At 43.7% G+C, this 15529-nt stretch overlaps 1 protein-coding gene across 4 annotated transcripts in view; it reads right to left on the bottom strand.

The window, feature by feature from the left end:
- Positions 1 to 15529, bottom strand: part of dnaaf9 (dynein axonemal assembly factor 9) — a 212406-nt gene that overhangs the window by 49108 nt on the left and 147769 nt on the right. For all 4 annotated transcript variants that reach the window (XM_072577236.1, XM_072577220.1, XM_072577228.1 and 1 more), the window contains 2 exons: positions 10600 to 10688; positions 650 to 808 (listed from right to left, as the gene is read on the bottom strand). In XM_072577236.1, the coding sequence (XP_072433337.1) occupies positions 650 to 808; positions 10600 to 10688 (248 nt within the window). The remainder of the gene's footprint in view (positions 1 to 649; positions 809 to 10599; positions 10689 to 15529) is intronic.

The following is a 15529-nucleotide window of genomic DNA, read 5'->3' as shown; positions in this document are numbered from 1 at the left end:
CTTTTACATCTTTCCCCTCTTACCCTAAACCTAACCTCTAGTTCTGGATTCCCCCAACCAAGGTAAAAGACTTTGTCTATTTCTCCTAGCCATGCCCCTCATGATTTTATAAACCTCTATGAGGTCACCCCTCAGCCTTCGACACTCCAGGGAAAACAGCCCCAGCCTATTCAGCCTCTCCCTATAGCTCAAACTCTGTCATCATCCTTGTAAATCTTCTCGGAATCCCTTCAGGTTTCACAACATCCTTCCAATAGGAAGGAGACCAGAATTCCATGCAATATTCCAAAAGTGGCCGAACCAATGTCCTGTACAGCCGCAACATGACCTCCCAACTCCTGTACTCAATACTCTGACCAATAAAGGAAAGCTTATCAAATGCCTTCACCAGGACTACACGTGTTCCTATAACACGGAATAGGCAAAAAGAAGAATGGAACAGGACTTTATTTTGTGGCTGGGAAAGGCAAGATAGAGATCAATGTCATTCACTAATCAGACAATCAAATGGAAAGCTTTTCTTTCATTACTTAATATGCTTGAGCCAGCAACAAGGTATGCTGCATACCACATTCTAATGATTTCCGCACTCTGACTTGGCGGGTGCAACTTTCATGTAAAGTACATTGTTACACTGAATTACACTCACCCTGGAGTCACAATCAGCAGCCTCATTTTCTTTCTAGAGTATACAGATTGATGAACAGCCCGATTCCGTTGTGCTTCAAGTATATTTGAAAGAAAGCGATGGATTTGCCCAACATTGAATAGCTCACAGTTATCTGGCATTTGACGGTAAACTGACCACCTTTAATGAAAGGAAACCGTAATTAGTCATAGGAACATTTATTGAACCACTTCAGATTATTTGCTTTTGTCAGACAATTTTTGTTTTCTTAAGCCATGTTGCTACTGAAACAGAATATTGAACATACTTAGTAGATCCAGCACTTGGGTTAATGACACTGTTTCCAGCCCACAGATACTGTCAGATTGAAGTATTTCCTTTATCTACAGTCTTTTCCTTCTGTATGTGGCATATAACTTGTTCATTACTCATGCTTAATACTGATATTTTAGAATTGAATGATAAACATGTGCATTCCATCCTCACATCAAACTGCGAAACTATAATCCAAGAGCCCAGGCAGCCATAAAGCTGAACGTATTGCTTAAAGACTGGAGTGGAATAGCTACTATTTAGTTTCAGATCCTCTCTACCATCTTGCTGCACAGTTCACCAGAACACTGGTTTTAGCATGGCTCCAGTGCCCCATAAATTGAAAACCATACAGATTAGATTAGATTACTTACACAGTGTGGAACAGGCCCTTCTGCCAAACAAGTCCACACCGACCCTCTGAAGAGCAACCCACCCAGACCCATTCCCCTACATTTACCCCTTCACCTAACGTTACTGGCAACTTAGCATGGCAAATTCGCCTAACCTGCACGTTTTTGGACTGTGGGAGGAAACCAGAGCACCCAGAGGAAACCCACACGGAGAGAATGTGCAAACTCCACACAAGACAGTTGCCCGAGGTGGGAATTGAACCCGGGTCTCTGGCGCTGTAAGGCAGCAGTGCTAACCACTGTGCCACAATGCCGCCCATAAAAATAGTACGGGGAAGGCATCATGTGGGAAGAGATGTGGCCATTTAGGTGGCAAATGTGGAACAAAGAGGTGGAGGGTACAAACTGAAAAAAGCACAAGTGTACAAGTCCAGAGATTGCAAAGAACAAACCCTATAAAGCACTGATCTTTTTTTGCATATGGATGGAAAAAAAAGCATGCGTAACCTTATGGCCATTACAAGTTGCAGGGGGACAAAATCTAGGAATCAAAGATCGAAGGCTATATGACATGCTGAAAATGCAAGTAACTAGGAAAAGGTGGTGAGGTAGTTCAACCAGCTAAAAGCATCATAGTACAGTAGTGAGGTAGGAATTTACCTTGACAGCACAAAATGTAAAATTGATTTGAGTAGAGACAAGAAATAAGACAAGGATGACTTCAGGGAGCAATTTATAGGCCTTTATAAGCAAAAGCATACAGGAAAACCTAAATAGAGTGCATAACAAAGGAAACACAATAATGAGAGATTTGAATCTACATAGAGATTGAACAAATCAAACTGGAAAAGGTGGCATGGAATGAGTTCAGAGTGTATGGAGTTGCATGCTCCACAGCCAACCAAGGTGCTGGCTATTCCAACCAGATAATGAGCAGTGAAACAGGGTTAAAAAGAAAAACCTCTTCGGAAAAGTTGCTACGTAACAGTAATCATAACAATGAAATTTCACATTCAGTTTGAGGGCAAGAGGTGTGCTATAAAAGCTGGCGTCTTAAGTTTTAATTCAGCTAACAGCATAAGTAGAAGGGTAAAATTATCTCAAGGGAAAGAATTGGGATAGAATTGATGACAGCAGAGATGCTTTGGGAATATTTTAAGGAGATATTTAACAATTGGCAGCAAACGCTTGTTCCAATGAGAAAGACTATTGAGAAGGATGCATCATTTATAGTTGAATACAATGTTAAAGATAATATCAAACTGAAACAAACAATCTGAACTGTAACATTCGCACCACACAAATTCCAGACAATGACCATCTCACTACTGCTCCTTGACATTCAGTGGTGTTATCCTCACTGAATCCCTCCACTATCAACATCCTATCAACATCAAATACCATTGACCAGAAACTCAGATGGACTCACCACATGAACACTGTGGCTACAATCGCAGGTCAGATACTAGGAATACTACAGCAAGTAATTCACCTTCTGAGTCCCTAAAGTCTGTCCACCATCTTCAAGGCACAAGTCAGGAGAGTGATGGATTACTTCCCACTTGCCTGGAATAGTGCGGCTCCAACACCACAATCCAGGTCAAAGCATCCACAAGCTTCCAATCTCACCACCACCAGTGTATTCTATCTACAAGATGCAAAGCAGAAATTCACCAAAGATCCTTACATAACACCTTCCAAACCCATGACCACTTCCATCTAAAAAGAACAAATGCAGCATATACCTGCGAACACCACCACCTTCAAACTACTCACCCTCCCGACTTGGAAAAATATCACTGCTCGTTCCCTGTCACTGGGTCAAAATCTTGGCATTCCCTCTCTAAAGGCATTGTGGGTCAACCTACAGCACATGAACTGCAGCAGTTCAAGAAAGCAAACTTCACCAGCACCTTGAGGACAACTAGAGATGGACAACAAATGCTGTCAAACATGAGATACAGTAGAGAGATCCCTACAGTGTGGAAACAGGCCATTTGGCCCAACGTGTCCACACTGACCCTCGAAAGACCATTCCAGCCAGACCCATTCCCCTATAGTGCTAACCACTGAACCACCATGCCGCTTCAGTAATGCCCGTTTACCATAAATTAATTTTAAAAAGTGCATAAAATCTTCAAAGATACATCATAAGTTATTGTTTCTTAAAATCTAACCCAAATCATGACTAAACAAAAAAGAGAAAAAATGGAGTATGAGAAAATGTCATTTTGTAATAGAAAGACAGATTCCAAGAGTTTCGACAATTATTTACGTAAACTAATGAAAATTAACATTGAGCCTTGATGGTGTGTGTAAAGAAATTGGTGGAGACATTGAACAGTTCTTTTGTGTCTGTCCTCTGTGTAGAAGACTTGGAACATTTCCCAATGGTATTTGAAAACTGAGTAAACAAGACAGAGGAACTCAAAACATTTACCAGCAACAAGGTGCTGAGAAAAACATCAGACCTAAAGCCTGACATGTCCCAAATGGTCTGTATTCCTAGAGTCCTGAAAATAGCAGCTGTCAAGATAGAAGATACATTGTCTGGAATTGCTTAGGTTCTGCAAGGCCCCCTGGCTGATTGAAATATATGTAAAGAAGGGAGATAAACCAAAAAGCTTGATGTTAGCTTGTTAAGTATTTATCACAGGAATATTGCTGGAATTTAGGAGGTTACAGCAGGATACTTTGAAAACAAAATCAAACTCAGCAGATCTGGCAGCATCTGTGAAGAAAAACCAAGAGTTAATGTTTCAGGTCCAGTGATCCTTCTTTAGAACCTAAGGAGGGTTAGTGGACTCGAAACGGTAACTCTATTTTTCTCCACAAATGCTGCCAGACCTGCTGAGGTCCTCCAGCAATTTTGTTTCAGATTTCCACCATCCGCAGTTCTTTTGAGTTTTTTTGACTTGAAAAATCATAATACAAATCAGGCAGAGACAACACGGCATTGGTGTAGAAAAGTGCATTCAACTCAATTTTAGTCTCAAAATAAAGAGGCACCAATTTAATTTCTTCTCTCAGAGTTGAGTATCTTTGGAACTCCTTGTGCCAGAGAGCTGTGCAGGTACAGTCCTTGCGTAAATTTAAGGCTGAGATGGATAGATTCTTGATAAGTAGGAGGTATCAAGGGTCCAGGAAAGTGGATGCAAGGAATGATCCTATTGAATGAAGATTCAGTCTCTATGGTCAAATGGCCAATTTGCTGCAACTATACAAAACGCTGGTGTGGCCACACTTGGAATATTGTGTACAGTTCTGGTCGCCCATTACAGGAAGGATGTGGAAGCATTGGAAAAGGTGCAAAGGAGATTGACCAAGATGTTGCCTGGTCTGGAGGGAAGGTCTTATGAGGAAAGGCTGAGACACTTCGGTCTGTTCTCATTGGAAAGGCAGCAGCTAAGGGGGGGGGATTTGATCGAGACATACAAGATGATTAGAGGATTAGATACGGTAGGCAGTGAAATACTTTTTCCTAGGATGATGATGTCAGCTTGTACAAGAGGGCATAACTACAAATTGAGGGGTGATGGATTTAAGACAGATGTCAGAGGCAGGTTCTTTACGCAGAGAGTGGTAAGGGCATGGAATGCCCTACCTGCTAATGCAGTCAACTCAGCCACATCAGGGAGATTTAAACAATCCTTGGATAAGCACATGGATGATTTTTGGATAGTGTAGGGGGACGAGCGGAGAATAGTTCGCAGGTCGGCACAACATTGAGGACCAAAGGGCCTGGTCTGCGCTGTATTGTTCGATGACCCACTCCTTTTCCTATTTCTTAGGGTCTAATTTATTGGACCTTTTCTGAAAAGGTCCAAAGTGGTTAAATGGGAACTTATAGAAGTAACAAATGTGAACTTCCAAAAGCAAGGTTCACAAAGGGCATATATTGTAACATATTAGCGTGGCTAAAGGACTGGTCATTAAATGAGAAATTGAGTGTAAGGACAACAGGGTGTTTTCTTTAGATTGGTACGCTGAGAATTTCACTATGTTTCCTGCCAAAGCAGATAAGTGAAGCAGTATACTAGTTAACTCGAGCAACATTAGAAATCTGTAATACAATGGGATGTGCACATCCTAGCACATGAACCACAAAATGTTAAAGTGCAGGTTTAGCGAGTGAATAGGAAATCAAATGGAATGTTGAAATTTATTGCAAAGGGAATGTACGACAAAAATACACATTTTACTGCAGCTGTACATGGTCTTGGTGAAACTGCATCTGCAGTACTATGTAGTTTTGGTGTTCTTTTTTGAAAGAAAAAAGCTATGACATCAGTAGCTCATAAAAGAGCCATTAGTCCCTTTCTGTTGCCTAGCCAATCTTCTGTCCATGCCATTACAGGGGTTGAGTATCTTTGCTTGCTGCTGACAGCTAGGAGGCCAGAGTCCTTGGGTATACTTAAGGTTGATAGAAAGATTACTGATTAACAATATGCAAACCAGAAAATTGAGTTGAAACCACAAGCAGATCATGGACACAGTGACAGAGAAGTCTCAAAGTATTGAATGATTTACTCATACTTCTAACTCACAAGTTGTTCTTTGTTTTTTTTTATCTACCGAAACAGCTGCACTCAGGGAAAACATTGTTGGACTAACAGCTCTTGATCTGTCAATTACACAAGATAAAGATGTGTCAATGCTGATAATTCTCGCTACTAATAAATAAAAATGTGCTAGATGATTGACACTAGAAGTTAAGAAATAAAGTGAAGAAACTTATGAATCAATGATTGAATAAATTACTTTTTAAAAAATATTCATTTTGTGGGATGTGGGCAACAGTGGCTGGGCCAGCATTTATTGCCCATCCCAGTTGCTCGAGAAGGTGGTGGTGAGCTCTCTTCTTGAACTGTTGCAATCCACCTGTTGTGGGTTGGCCCACAATACCATTAGGGAGGGAATTCAGGATTTTGACCCAGCAAAAGTAAAAGGACCTGCGATATATTTCCAAGTCAGGATGGAGAGACACTTGGAGGAGAAACCCAAGGGTGTTAGTGTTCCCATATATCTGCTGCTCATGTCCTTCCAGATGCTAAGTGGTCACGGGTTTGCAAAGTGCTGTCTGAAGATGTTTGGTGAATTTCTGCAGTGCATCTTGTATATAGTACACACTGCTTCTACAGCCCAAGCCTGGATATTGTCCAGATCCAATTACATTCAAACATGGACTGCTTCAGTAACTGAGAATTTGCAAATGGTGCTGAACATTGTGCAATCATGGGCGAGCACCTTCTGACATTATGATGCACGAAGGGTTATTGATGAAGTAGTTGATGATGAATGAGCCCAGTACATTATCCTGAGTCACTCCTAGAGAAATGCCTTGGAGCTGAAATGACTCACCAACAACCATGACCATTTTCCTATGTTGCAGGTATGACTTCAACCACCAGTGTACCGCCTGATACGCACTGATTCCAGTTTTGCTCGAGCTCCTTGTTGCCACACTCAGTTGAATATAGCCTTGATGTCAAGGGCTGTCACTCTCACCTCACCTCTGAAATTCAGCTGTTTTGTCTATGTTTGAACCAAGGCTGTAATGAGGTCAGCTGAATGACCCTGTTGAAACCCAAACTGGGCATCACTAAGCAGATGTTGCTTGTTAGCATTGTTGATGACACCTTCCAACACTTTACTGACGATTGAGACGAGACTGATGGGGTGCGAAATGGCTAGGTTGGATTTGTCCGTTTTCTTTTATGTGCAGGATATACCTGGGCAATTTTCCACATTGTCAGGTAGATACTTGTGTTGTAACTGTACTGGAATATCTTGGCTTGGGGAGTGGAAAGTTTTGGACCACAAGTCTTCAGTATTATTGCCAAAATGTTCTCAAGGCCCATAGTCTTTGCAGTATCCAGTGTCTCCAACTGTTTCTTGATATCACGGGGAAAGAATTTAACTGGCTGAAGACTAGTACCTAATGCTGAGGATCACTTCATATTAAAACAAAATACATTAGGAGAGAAAATTATCCAGTCTTCATGGTCGATCATTTACTTCAATGCCATATTCCCACTTTCTACTCGTACACTTGATATATTTAAAATCTAAAGATTTATCTCATTTAGGAATATATTCAGTGACTTGGCATCCAGGCCTTCTGTGGTAGAGAATTCACAGGTTCATTGCCCTTTTAAGTGAAGAAATGTTTCTGCATTGCAGTCCTCTATAGAGGGTGCTACTGAGAAGCAACTGAGGAGTGTTCTGGAAGGAGTTGTCTCAGTCAATGACTGCCTAGGACCAAATAAAAGGCAAGCTATAGTGGAACAACAAATTAAAGGCAGTAGATCCCAAACTGGTGTCATGTGCTTCCTATGTGATGTGGGAATTTGGAGACCCTTCGATTTCCCTGACTCCTTCATGTGCAGCTTCTGCCTGACTGTGGCTGGATTCACTTTGGAGCATCCATGAGGCTAAGGGAATCGTAGATAGCACGTTCAGTAAGCTGGTCACACCGCAAATAAAAATTGAGGAAGATTGGGAACAAGTGACCAACAGACAGAGGAACAGTAGGAAGTAAATGCAGGGGTCCTCTGCGGTCATTGTCCTCCAAAACCGATATACCATTTTGTATACTGCTGGGGGAGATAGCTCACCAGGGGAAGGTGGCTGTGGTTGGGTTCATGGCACTATGGCTGGCTCTGTTACACAAAGAATGGCAGAGCTGTCGTGATCGAAGATGCAATCATAGGTGTTTCTGCAGCCGCAAATAAGAGTCCAGGATGATATGTTGCCTTCTTGGTGCAAGGATCAAAGATGCCTAGGAGCGGTTGCAGGACATTCTGAAAGGGGAAGATTGAGCAGCCAGTTGTCCTGGTGCACATAAGCACCAATGAAATAGATAAAAAGATAGGAAGAGGTTCTACAAGCTGAATTTAGGAAATGAGGAGGTAAATTAAGAGGTATGACCTCAAAAGAAAGAAATCTTGGGATTGATACCAGTGCCACGTGCTATGCAGAGCAGAATAGTAGGATAGCCAAGACGAATACATAGTTTGAGGGATGATTCAAGAGGGAGGGATTTAAATTCCTAGGACATTAGAACCTGCTCCAGGGGAGGTGGGACCAGTCCAAACTGGATGTGTGAAGCTGGGCATGACTGGAACCAATGCCTATTGGATTGAGGGTGTGGGGGAAAACAAGGGTGGGGGAAGAGTGCATCTGCTACTGGGAGGGTTTAAAAACTTTTACGGTAGGTGGGGTACAAACCAATGCAGGAAGTCAGAGGGAAGTGGGGATAGAAACAAAAGATAGTAAGTGAAAAAGTGAAAGTGGAAAGTAGAGAAACCAAAGACAAAAATCAAAAAGGGTCACATTACATCATAATTCTAAAGGGCAATAAATGTCAAAACAAAAAGAGCCTGAAGACTCTGAGTCAATGTGAGAAGTATTTGTAATAGTGTGGATGAATTAACTGCACAGACAGTTATTAATGGATATGATGTAATTGGGATCATGGAAACCTGGCTCAGGTGACCAAGGATGAGAACTCAACGTCTAGGGTTATTCAATTTTCAGGAAAGACAGACAGAAAGGGAGGTGGGGTAGCCTTGGTGGTTAAGGAGCAGTTTAACACAATTGTAAGGGAGGACATTCGCCTGGACAATATGGAATCTGCTTGGGTGGAGCTGCAGAACACCAAAGGGAAAAAAAAGACGTAGGAGGGAGATGTGCACAGACCAAACAGTAGTTGCGAGACTGGGAATGGTATCAAACAAGAAACTAGAGGCAAAAATAATTCTGCCCGCTGATTCGGTAAGGTTAACAGTTTGTTCAATAGTCTCTTTGGGAATTCAGAACAATGGGAATGGACTTTAGGGCAGTTGTACGCTCTTCCTGCAGGACGTGGAAGATAAGGGTCACCACTAGTGTCCTCACGGACTTCAACTGTGGGAAATGCACCGAGCTCCACCTCTTTATAAAATGCAATAGGGAACTGGAGCTGGATGACCTTTGGAACATTTAGGAGGCGGAGAGGATAATAGAGAGGAGTTACAGGGGTGTACACTCACCTCAGGTACTGGAAAAAGGTAGATGGGTTACGGAAAGGGAACAGGCAGACAATGCAGAGATCCGCAGTGGCCGTTCCCTCAATAATGCATACCGTTTTGGATACTGTTGGGAGTTGACATCCCGGGGAAAGCCATAGTGGCCAGGTCTCTGGCGCTGAGCCTGACAGCAAAAGCTTCTATAGATATGTGAAGAGAAAAGGGCGGAAGACGACAAATGTAGGCCCCTTATAGTTAGAATCCGGTGAATTCATAATGGACAACAAAGAGATGGCTGACCAGTTGAACAGGTACCTTGGATCTGTTTTCACTAAGGAGAATACAAATAACCTTTCAGAAATGTTAGGGAACAAAGGGTTAAGCATGAAGGAGGAACTGAAGGAAATCTTTAGTAACCAGGAGATGGCACTGGGAAAATTTATGGGATTAAAACCCGATAAATCCCCAGGGCATGATGTTCTGCAGCCCAGAGTACTTAAGGAAGTAGCCCTGGAAAATGCGGATGCAGTAGTGACCATTTTTCAGCATTCTATAGACTCCACCGGTTCCAATGGACTGGAGGGGACATCATGTAACACATTTTAAAAAAGGAGGGAGAAAGAAAATGGGGAATTCTAGGCCAGTTAGTCTGACATCAGTAATGGAGAATTCTAGGCCAGTTAGTCTGACATCAGTAATGGGGAAAATGCTGGAGTCAATTGAAGGAAGTAATAACTGAGCATTTGGAAAGCATGACACAATCGATCCAAATTAGCATGGATTCACTAAACGGAAACCGTGCTTGACAAATCTTCTGGAACTTTTTGAGGAGGTGACCAGTCGAGTGGACAGGGTGATTCATCGATGTTATTCACAATAAAGAGGAACCTCGATTATCCGGCATTCGATTAACTGAATTTTGGATTATCCAGACAAGATCGCAAGGTCCCGATTCTTGCCTACAATGTTATCTGGCATTCGATTAAGCGAATGAAATACTGCCCAGATGTGTCCTTCAGATAATCTAGGTTTCTCTGTATGCATTAGAGAAGTTAAGAGTCAACAGTTAATTTAGACGAAGGAACTGAATGTAATATCTCTAAATTTGCAGACATCACTAAGCCGAGTGGCAATGCGGGCTTTGAGAAGGAAACTAAGAAACTAATAAGAAAATCTAGCCCTTTCTGCAGGAAAGGTTTAGGAGTAGGAAATGAAGAACACTTCTTCAATTACTAAAATATAATCTTAATTGTAAGTTATAAAGAAAAATGACTGCCAAATTATTTAATTTACTGACCTTCCATGTTCTTGATTCAGATTGACAATATAGGTACAAAGTTCTTCTTTATAACTACCAGGAAGTCCCGCAATAATAGTGATCACCACCTTAAACAAATAAGAAAATAAATCATTTAATATAACAATATACAACAGTACAGCACAGGAAGAGGCCCTTCAGTTGACCATGTCTACACCAACTTGCAGGTTGTGCCCATTTCAATCTGGAAAACAAAATTATACATAGTTCCAAATAAAAGTAAATACTTATATGAAAGGATTCTAGCATATTATTTGATAATTTTTTCATTCCAGTAAGGTTGTTTGCTTCTATGAAAGTGAAATTATTTCACAAATATTGTGCAATTTAGTGCCCAGATACATTTAACAGATATATTTAAACTTTGCAAGATGTTTTACACAATTATTTTCAGGAATGGAGAGAAAAAGAAGAGGAAATAGCAGTTTTGGATAACCACAGTTAAGAATTATATTTGCTCTACTACGAAACACTGGACCACCTGACACAGCATTGTGAAGAGGAATGATAACCGAAGAAACAAAAAAAATTACCATATGTTTCTGTATAAATTAAGATTCAGTTCATGCAGTCATGGAGGTATACAACACAGAAACATAACCTTCAGTCCAACTCGCCCGTGCCAACCAGACATGCCAATCTGACTTCATCTCATTTGCTACCTTTTGGCCAATGTCCCTCTAAGCCCTTCCAATTCATACACCGATGCAGATGCCTTTTAAATATTGTAACTGTACCCACCTCCATCACTCTGGCAGCTCGTTCCATACATGCACCACCCTCTGTGGAAAAAGTTACCTCTCAGAACCTTTTTAAATCTTTCCCCCGTCACCTTAAACATATGTCCTCTAGTTTTGGATTCCCCTATCCTAGGGAAAAGAGCTGGGATAATTCACCTTATTCATGCCCCTCATGATTTTATAAACCTCTCTAAAGTAACCCCCTCAGCCTCCAATACTCCAGTGTAAAAAGCCCCAGTCTATGCAGCCTCTCCCTATAGCTCAAACCCTCAAGTCCCACTAGCAGCCTTATAAATCTTTTCTGCACCTTCCCAAGTTTTAACGTGTTTCCTATAAAGGGCAATCAGAATTGCATTTACAATACTAAAAAGTGGCTTCAGCAATACCCCGTTCTGCAGCAACATGACATCCTTACTCCTATATTCAATGTTCTGACCAATAAGGGAAAGTGTGTCAAATGCCTTCACCATCAAGTCTAGCTATGACTCCATTTTCAAGGAACAATGCACCTGCACTACTAGGTCACTTTGGGAACACTCCCCAGAGCTCTGCTACTAACTGTACAAGTACTGCCCTGGTTTGCCTTTCCAAATGCAACAACTCACATTTATCTTAATTAAACTCCATCTGTCACCCCTCGGTCACTCCTCTGATCAAGCTCCTGTTGTGCTCTAAGATAATCTTGACTATCCACTATATTACCTATTTTGGCATCAACTGCAAACTTACTAATCATGCCTCCTGTATTCGCATCCAAATCATTTACGTAAATGACAAAACGCATCAATATTTATGGCACACTGGTGGTCAAAGGCCTCCAGTCAAAAAAAAAAGAATTCCACCACCCTCTGTCTTCTCCCTCCAAGCCATTTTTGTATCCAACTGGTTAGCGCCCCCTGGACCTTATGTGATCTAATCTCACTCACCAGCATACCATGTGGAACCTTGTTGAACACTTTGCTGAAGTCCATATTGACAAGGTCAACCACCCTGCCTTTATCAATCTTCTTTATCACTTCTTCAAAAAGCTCAATCAAGTTAGTGAGACAGGATTTCCCATGCACAAAGCCATGATGACTACTCCTAATCAATCCTTGCCTTTCCAAAAGCATATAAATCCTTTCTCTCCAAATCTCATCCAATACTTACCCACCACTGACTGATGGCTCACTGACATAGGTTACAGGAGGGGGGGCCATTAATTCAATAGTTACTTGTATTTGTAATGTCTTAAGAAACCTAACTGGATTAGTGGTGCTGGAAGAGCACAGCAGTTCAGGCAGCATCCAACGAGCAGCGAAATCGACATTTCGGGCAAAAGCCCTTCATCAGGAATAAAGGCAGTGAGCCTAAAGCGTGGAGAGATAAGCTAGAGGAGGGTGGGGGTGGGGAGAGAGTAGCATAGAGTACAATGGGTGAGTTGGGGAGGAGATGAAGGTGATAGGTCAAGGAGGAGAGGGTGGAGTGGATAGGTGGAAAAGGAGATAGGCAGGTCAGACAAGTCAAGGAGACAGTGCTGAGCTGGAAGTTTCAAACTAGGATGAGGTGGGGGAAGGGGAAATGAGGAAGCTGTTGAAGTCCACATTGATGCCCTGGGGTTGAAGTGTTCCGAGGCGGAAGATGAAGCGTTCTTACTCCAGGAGTTTGGTGGTGAGGGAGCGGCGGTGAAGGAGGCCCAGGACCTCCATGTCCTCGGCGGAGTGGGAGGGGGAGTTGAAATGTTGGGCCACGGGGCGGTTTGCTTGATTGGTGCGGGTGTCTCGGAGATGTTCCCTAAAGCGCTCTGCTAGGAGGCGCCCAGTCTCCCCAATGGAGAGGAGACCACATCGGGAGCAACGGATACAATAAATGATATTAGTGGATGTGCAGGTAAAACCTTGATGGATGTGGAAGGGTCCTTTAGGGCCTTGGATAGAGGTGAGGGAGGAGGTGTTGGCTCAGGTTTTACAGTTCCTGCGGTGGCAGGGTAAAGTGCCAGGATGGGAGGGTGGGTCGTAGGGGGGGTGTGGACCTGACCAGGTAGTCACGGAGGGAATGGTCTTTGCAGAAGGCGGAAAGGGGTGGGGAGGGAAATATATCCCTGGTGGTGGGGTCTTTTTGGAGGTGGCGGAAATGTCGGTGGATGATTTGGTTTATGCGAAGGTTTGTAAGGTGGAAGGTGAGGTGATGTTGCAGCTGTACAGGACTTTGGTTAGGCCACATTTGGAGTACTGTGTGCAGTTCTGGTCGCCTCACTTTAGGAAAGATGTGGAAGCTTTGGAGAGGGTGCAGAGAAGATTTACCAGGATGTTGCCTGGAATGGAGAGTAGGTCGTACGAGGATAGGTTGAGAGTTCTCGGCCTTTTCTCGTTGGAACGGCGAAGGATGAGGGGTGACTTGATCGAGGTTTATAAGATGATCAGAGGAATAGATAGAGTAGACAGTCAGAAACTATTTCCCCGGGTACAACAGAGTGTTACAAGGGGACATAAATTTAAGGTGAAGGGTGGAAGGTATAGGGGAGATGTCAGGGGTGGGTTCTTTACCCAGAGAGTGGTGGGGGCATGGAATGCGCTGCCCGAGGGAGTGGTAGAGTCAGATTCATTGGCGACCTTTAAGCGGCATTTGGATAGGTACATGGATGGGTGCTTAATCTAGGATAGAAGTTCAGCACAACATCGTGGGCTGAAGGGCCTGTTCTGTGCTGTATTGTTCTATGTTCTATGTGAGCACCAGGGGCGTTCTGTCCTTGTTACGGTTAGAGGGGTGGGGTCTGAGGGCGGAGGTGCGGGATGTGGACGAGATGTGTTGGAGGGCATCTTTAACCATGTGGGAAGGGAAATTGCAGTCTCTAAAGAAGGAGGCCATCTGGTGTGTTCTGTGGTGGAACTGGTCCTCCTGGGAGCAGATACGGCGGAGGCCAGTGTCAGTGTCAAGTCGGTCATCACTAATGGAGATGGAGAGGTCCAAGAAGGGGAGGGAGATGTCAGAGATAGTCCAGGTAAATTTAAGGTCAGGGTGGAATGTGTTGGCGAAGTTGATGAATTGCTCAACCTCCTCGCGGGAGCACGAGATGGCGCCAATGCAGTCATCAATGTAGCGGAGGAAGAGGTGGGGAGTGGTGCCAGTGTAATTACGGAAGATCAACTGTTCTACATAGGCAACAATGCGACAGGCATAGCTGGGGCCCATATGTGTGCCCATGGCTACCTCTTTGGTCTGGAGGAAGTGGGAGGATTCAAAGGAGAAATTGTTAAGGGTGAGGACCAGTTCAGCCAAACGAGTGAGTGTGTCGGTGGAAGGGTACTGTTGGGGACGTCTGGAGAGGAAAAAACGGAGGGCTTGGATGCCCTGGTCATGGCGGATGGAGGTGTAGAGGGATTGGATATCCATGGTGAAGATGTGGCGTTGGGGGCCGGGGAAACGGAAGTCTTGGAGGAGGTGGAGAGCGTGGGTGGTGTCTCGAACGTATGTGGGGAGTTTCTGGACTAGGGGGGATAGGACAGTGTCGAGGTAGGTAGAGATGAGTTCAGTGGGGCAGGAGCATGCTGAGACAATGGGTCGGCCAGGGTGGTCAGGCTTGTGGATCTTGGGAAGGAGGTCGAACCGGCAGTGCGGGATTCCCGGTTATGAGGTTGGAAGCTGTGGGTGGGAGATCTCCTGAGGTGATGAGGTTCTGTATGGTCTGGGAGATGATGGTTTGGGGTTGGGGGGGGTGGGGTCATGGTCGAAGGGGCAGTAGGAAGATGTGTCCTCGAGAGGAAGAACTCCTCATCTTCCGCCTCGGAACACTTCAACCCCAGGGCATCAATGTGGACTTCAACAGCTTCCTCATTTCCCCTTTCCCCACCTCATCCTAGTTTCAAACTTCCAGCTCAGCACTGTCTCCTTGACTTGTCCGGACTTGTCCGACTTGCCTATCTCCTTTTCCACCTATCCACTCCACCCTCTCCTCCTTGACCTATCACCTTCATCTCTTCCCCCACTCACCCATTGTACTCTATGCTACTCTCTCCCCACCCCCACCCTCCTCTAGCTTATCTCTCCACACTTCAGGCTCACTGCCTTTATTCCTGATGAAGGGCTTTTGCCCGAAACGTCGATTTCGCTGCTCCTTGGATGCTGCCTGAACTGCTGTGCTCTTCCAGCACCACTAATCCAGTATTTGGTTTACAGCATCTGCAGTTATT

The sequence above is a fragment of the Chiloscyllium punctatum genome, chromosome 1 (assembly GCF_047496795.1).
Source record: "Chiloscyllium punctatum isolate Juve2018m chromosome 1, sChiPun1.3, whole genome shotgun sequence".
Lineage (NCBI taxonomy): Eukaryota > Metazoa > Chordata > Chondrichthyes > Orectolobiformes > Hemiscylliidae > Chiloscyllium > Chiloscyllium punctatum.
Note: the sequence above shows the minus strand (reverse complement) of the source record. Positions and strands in the feature narration are given on the sequence as shown.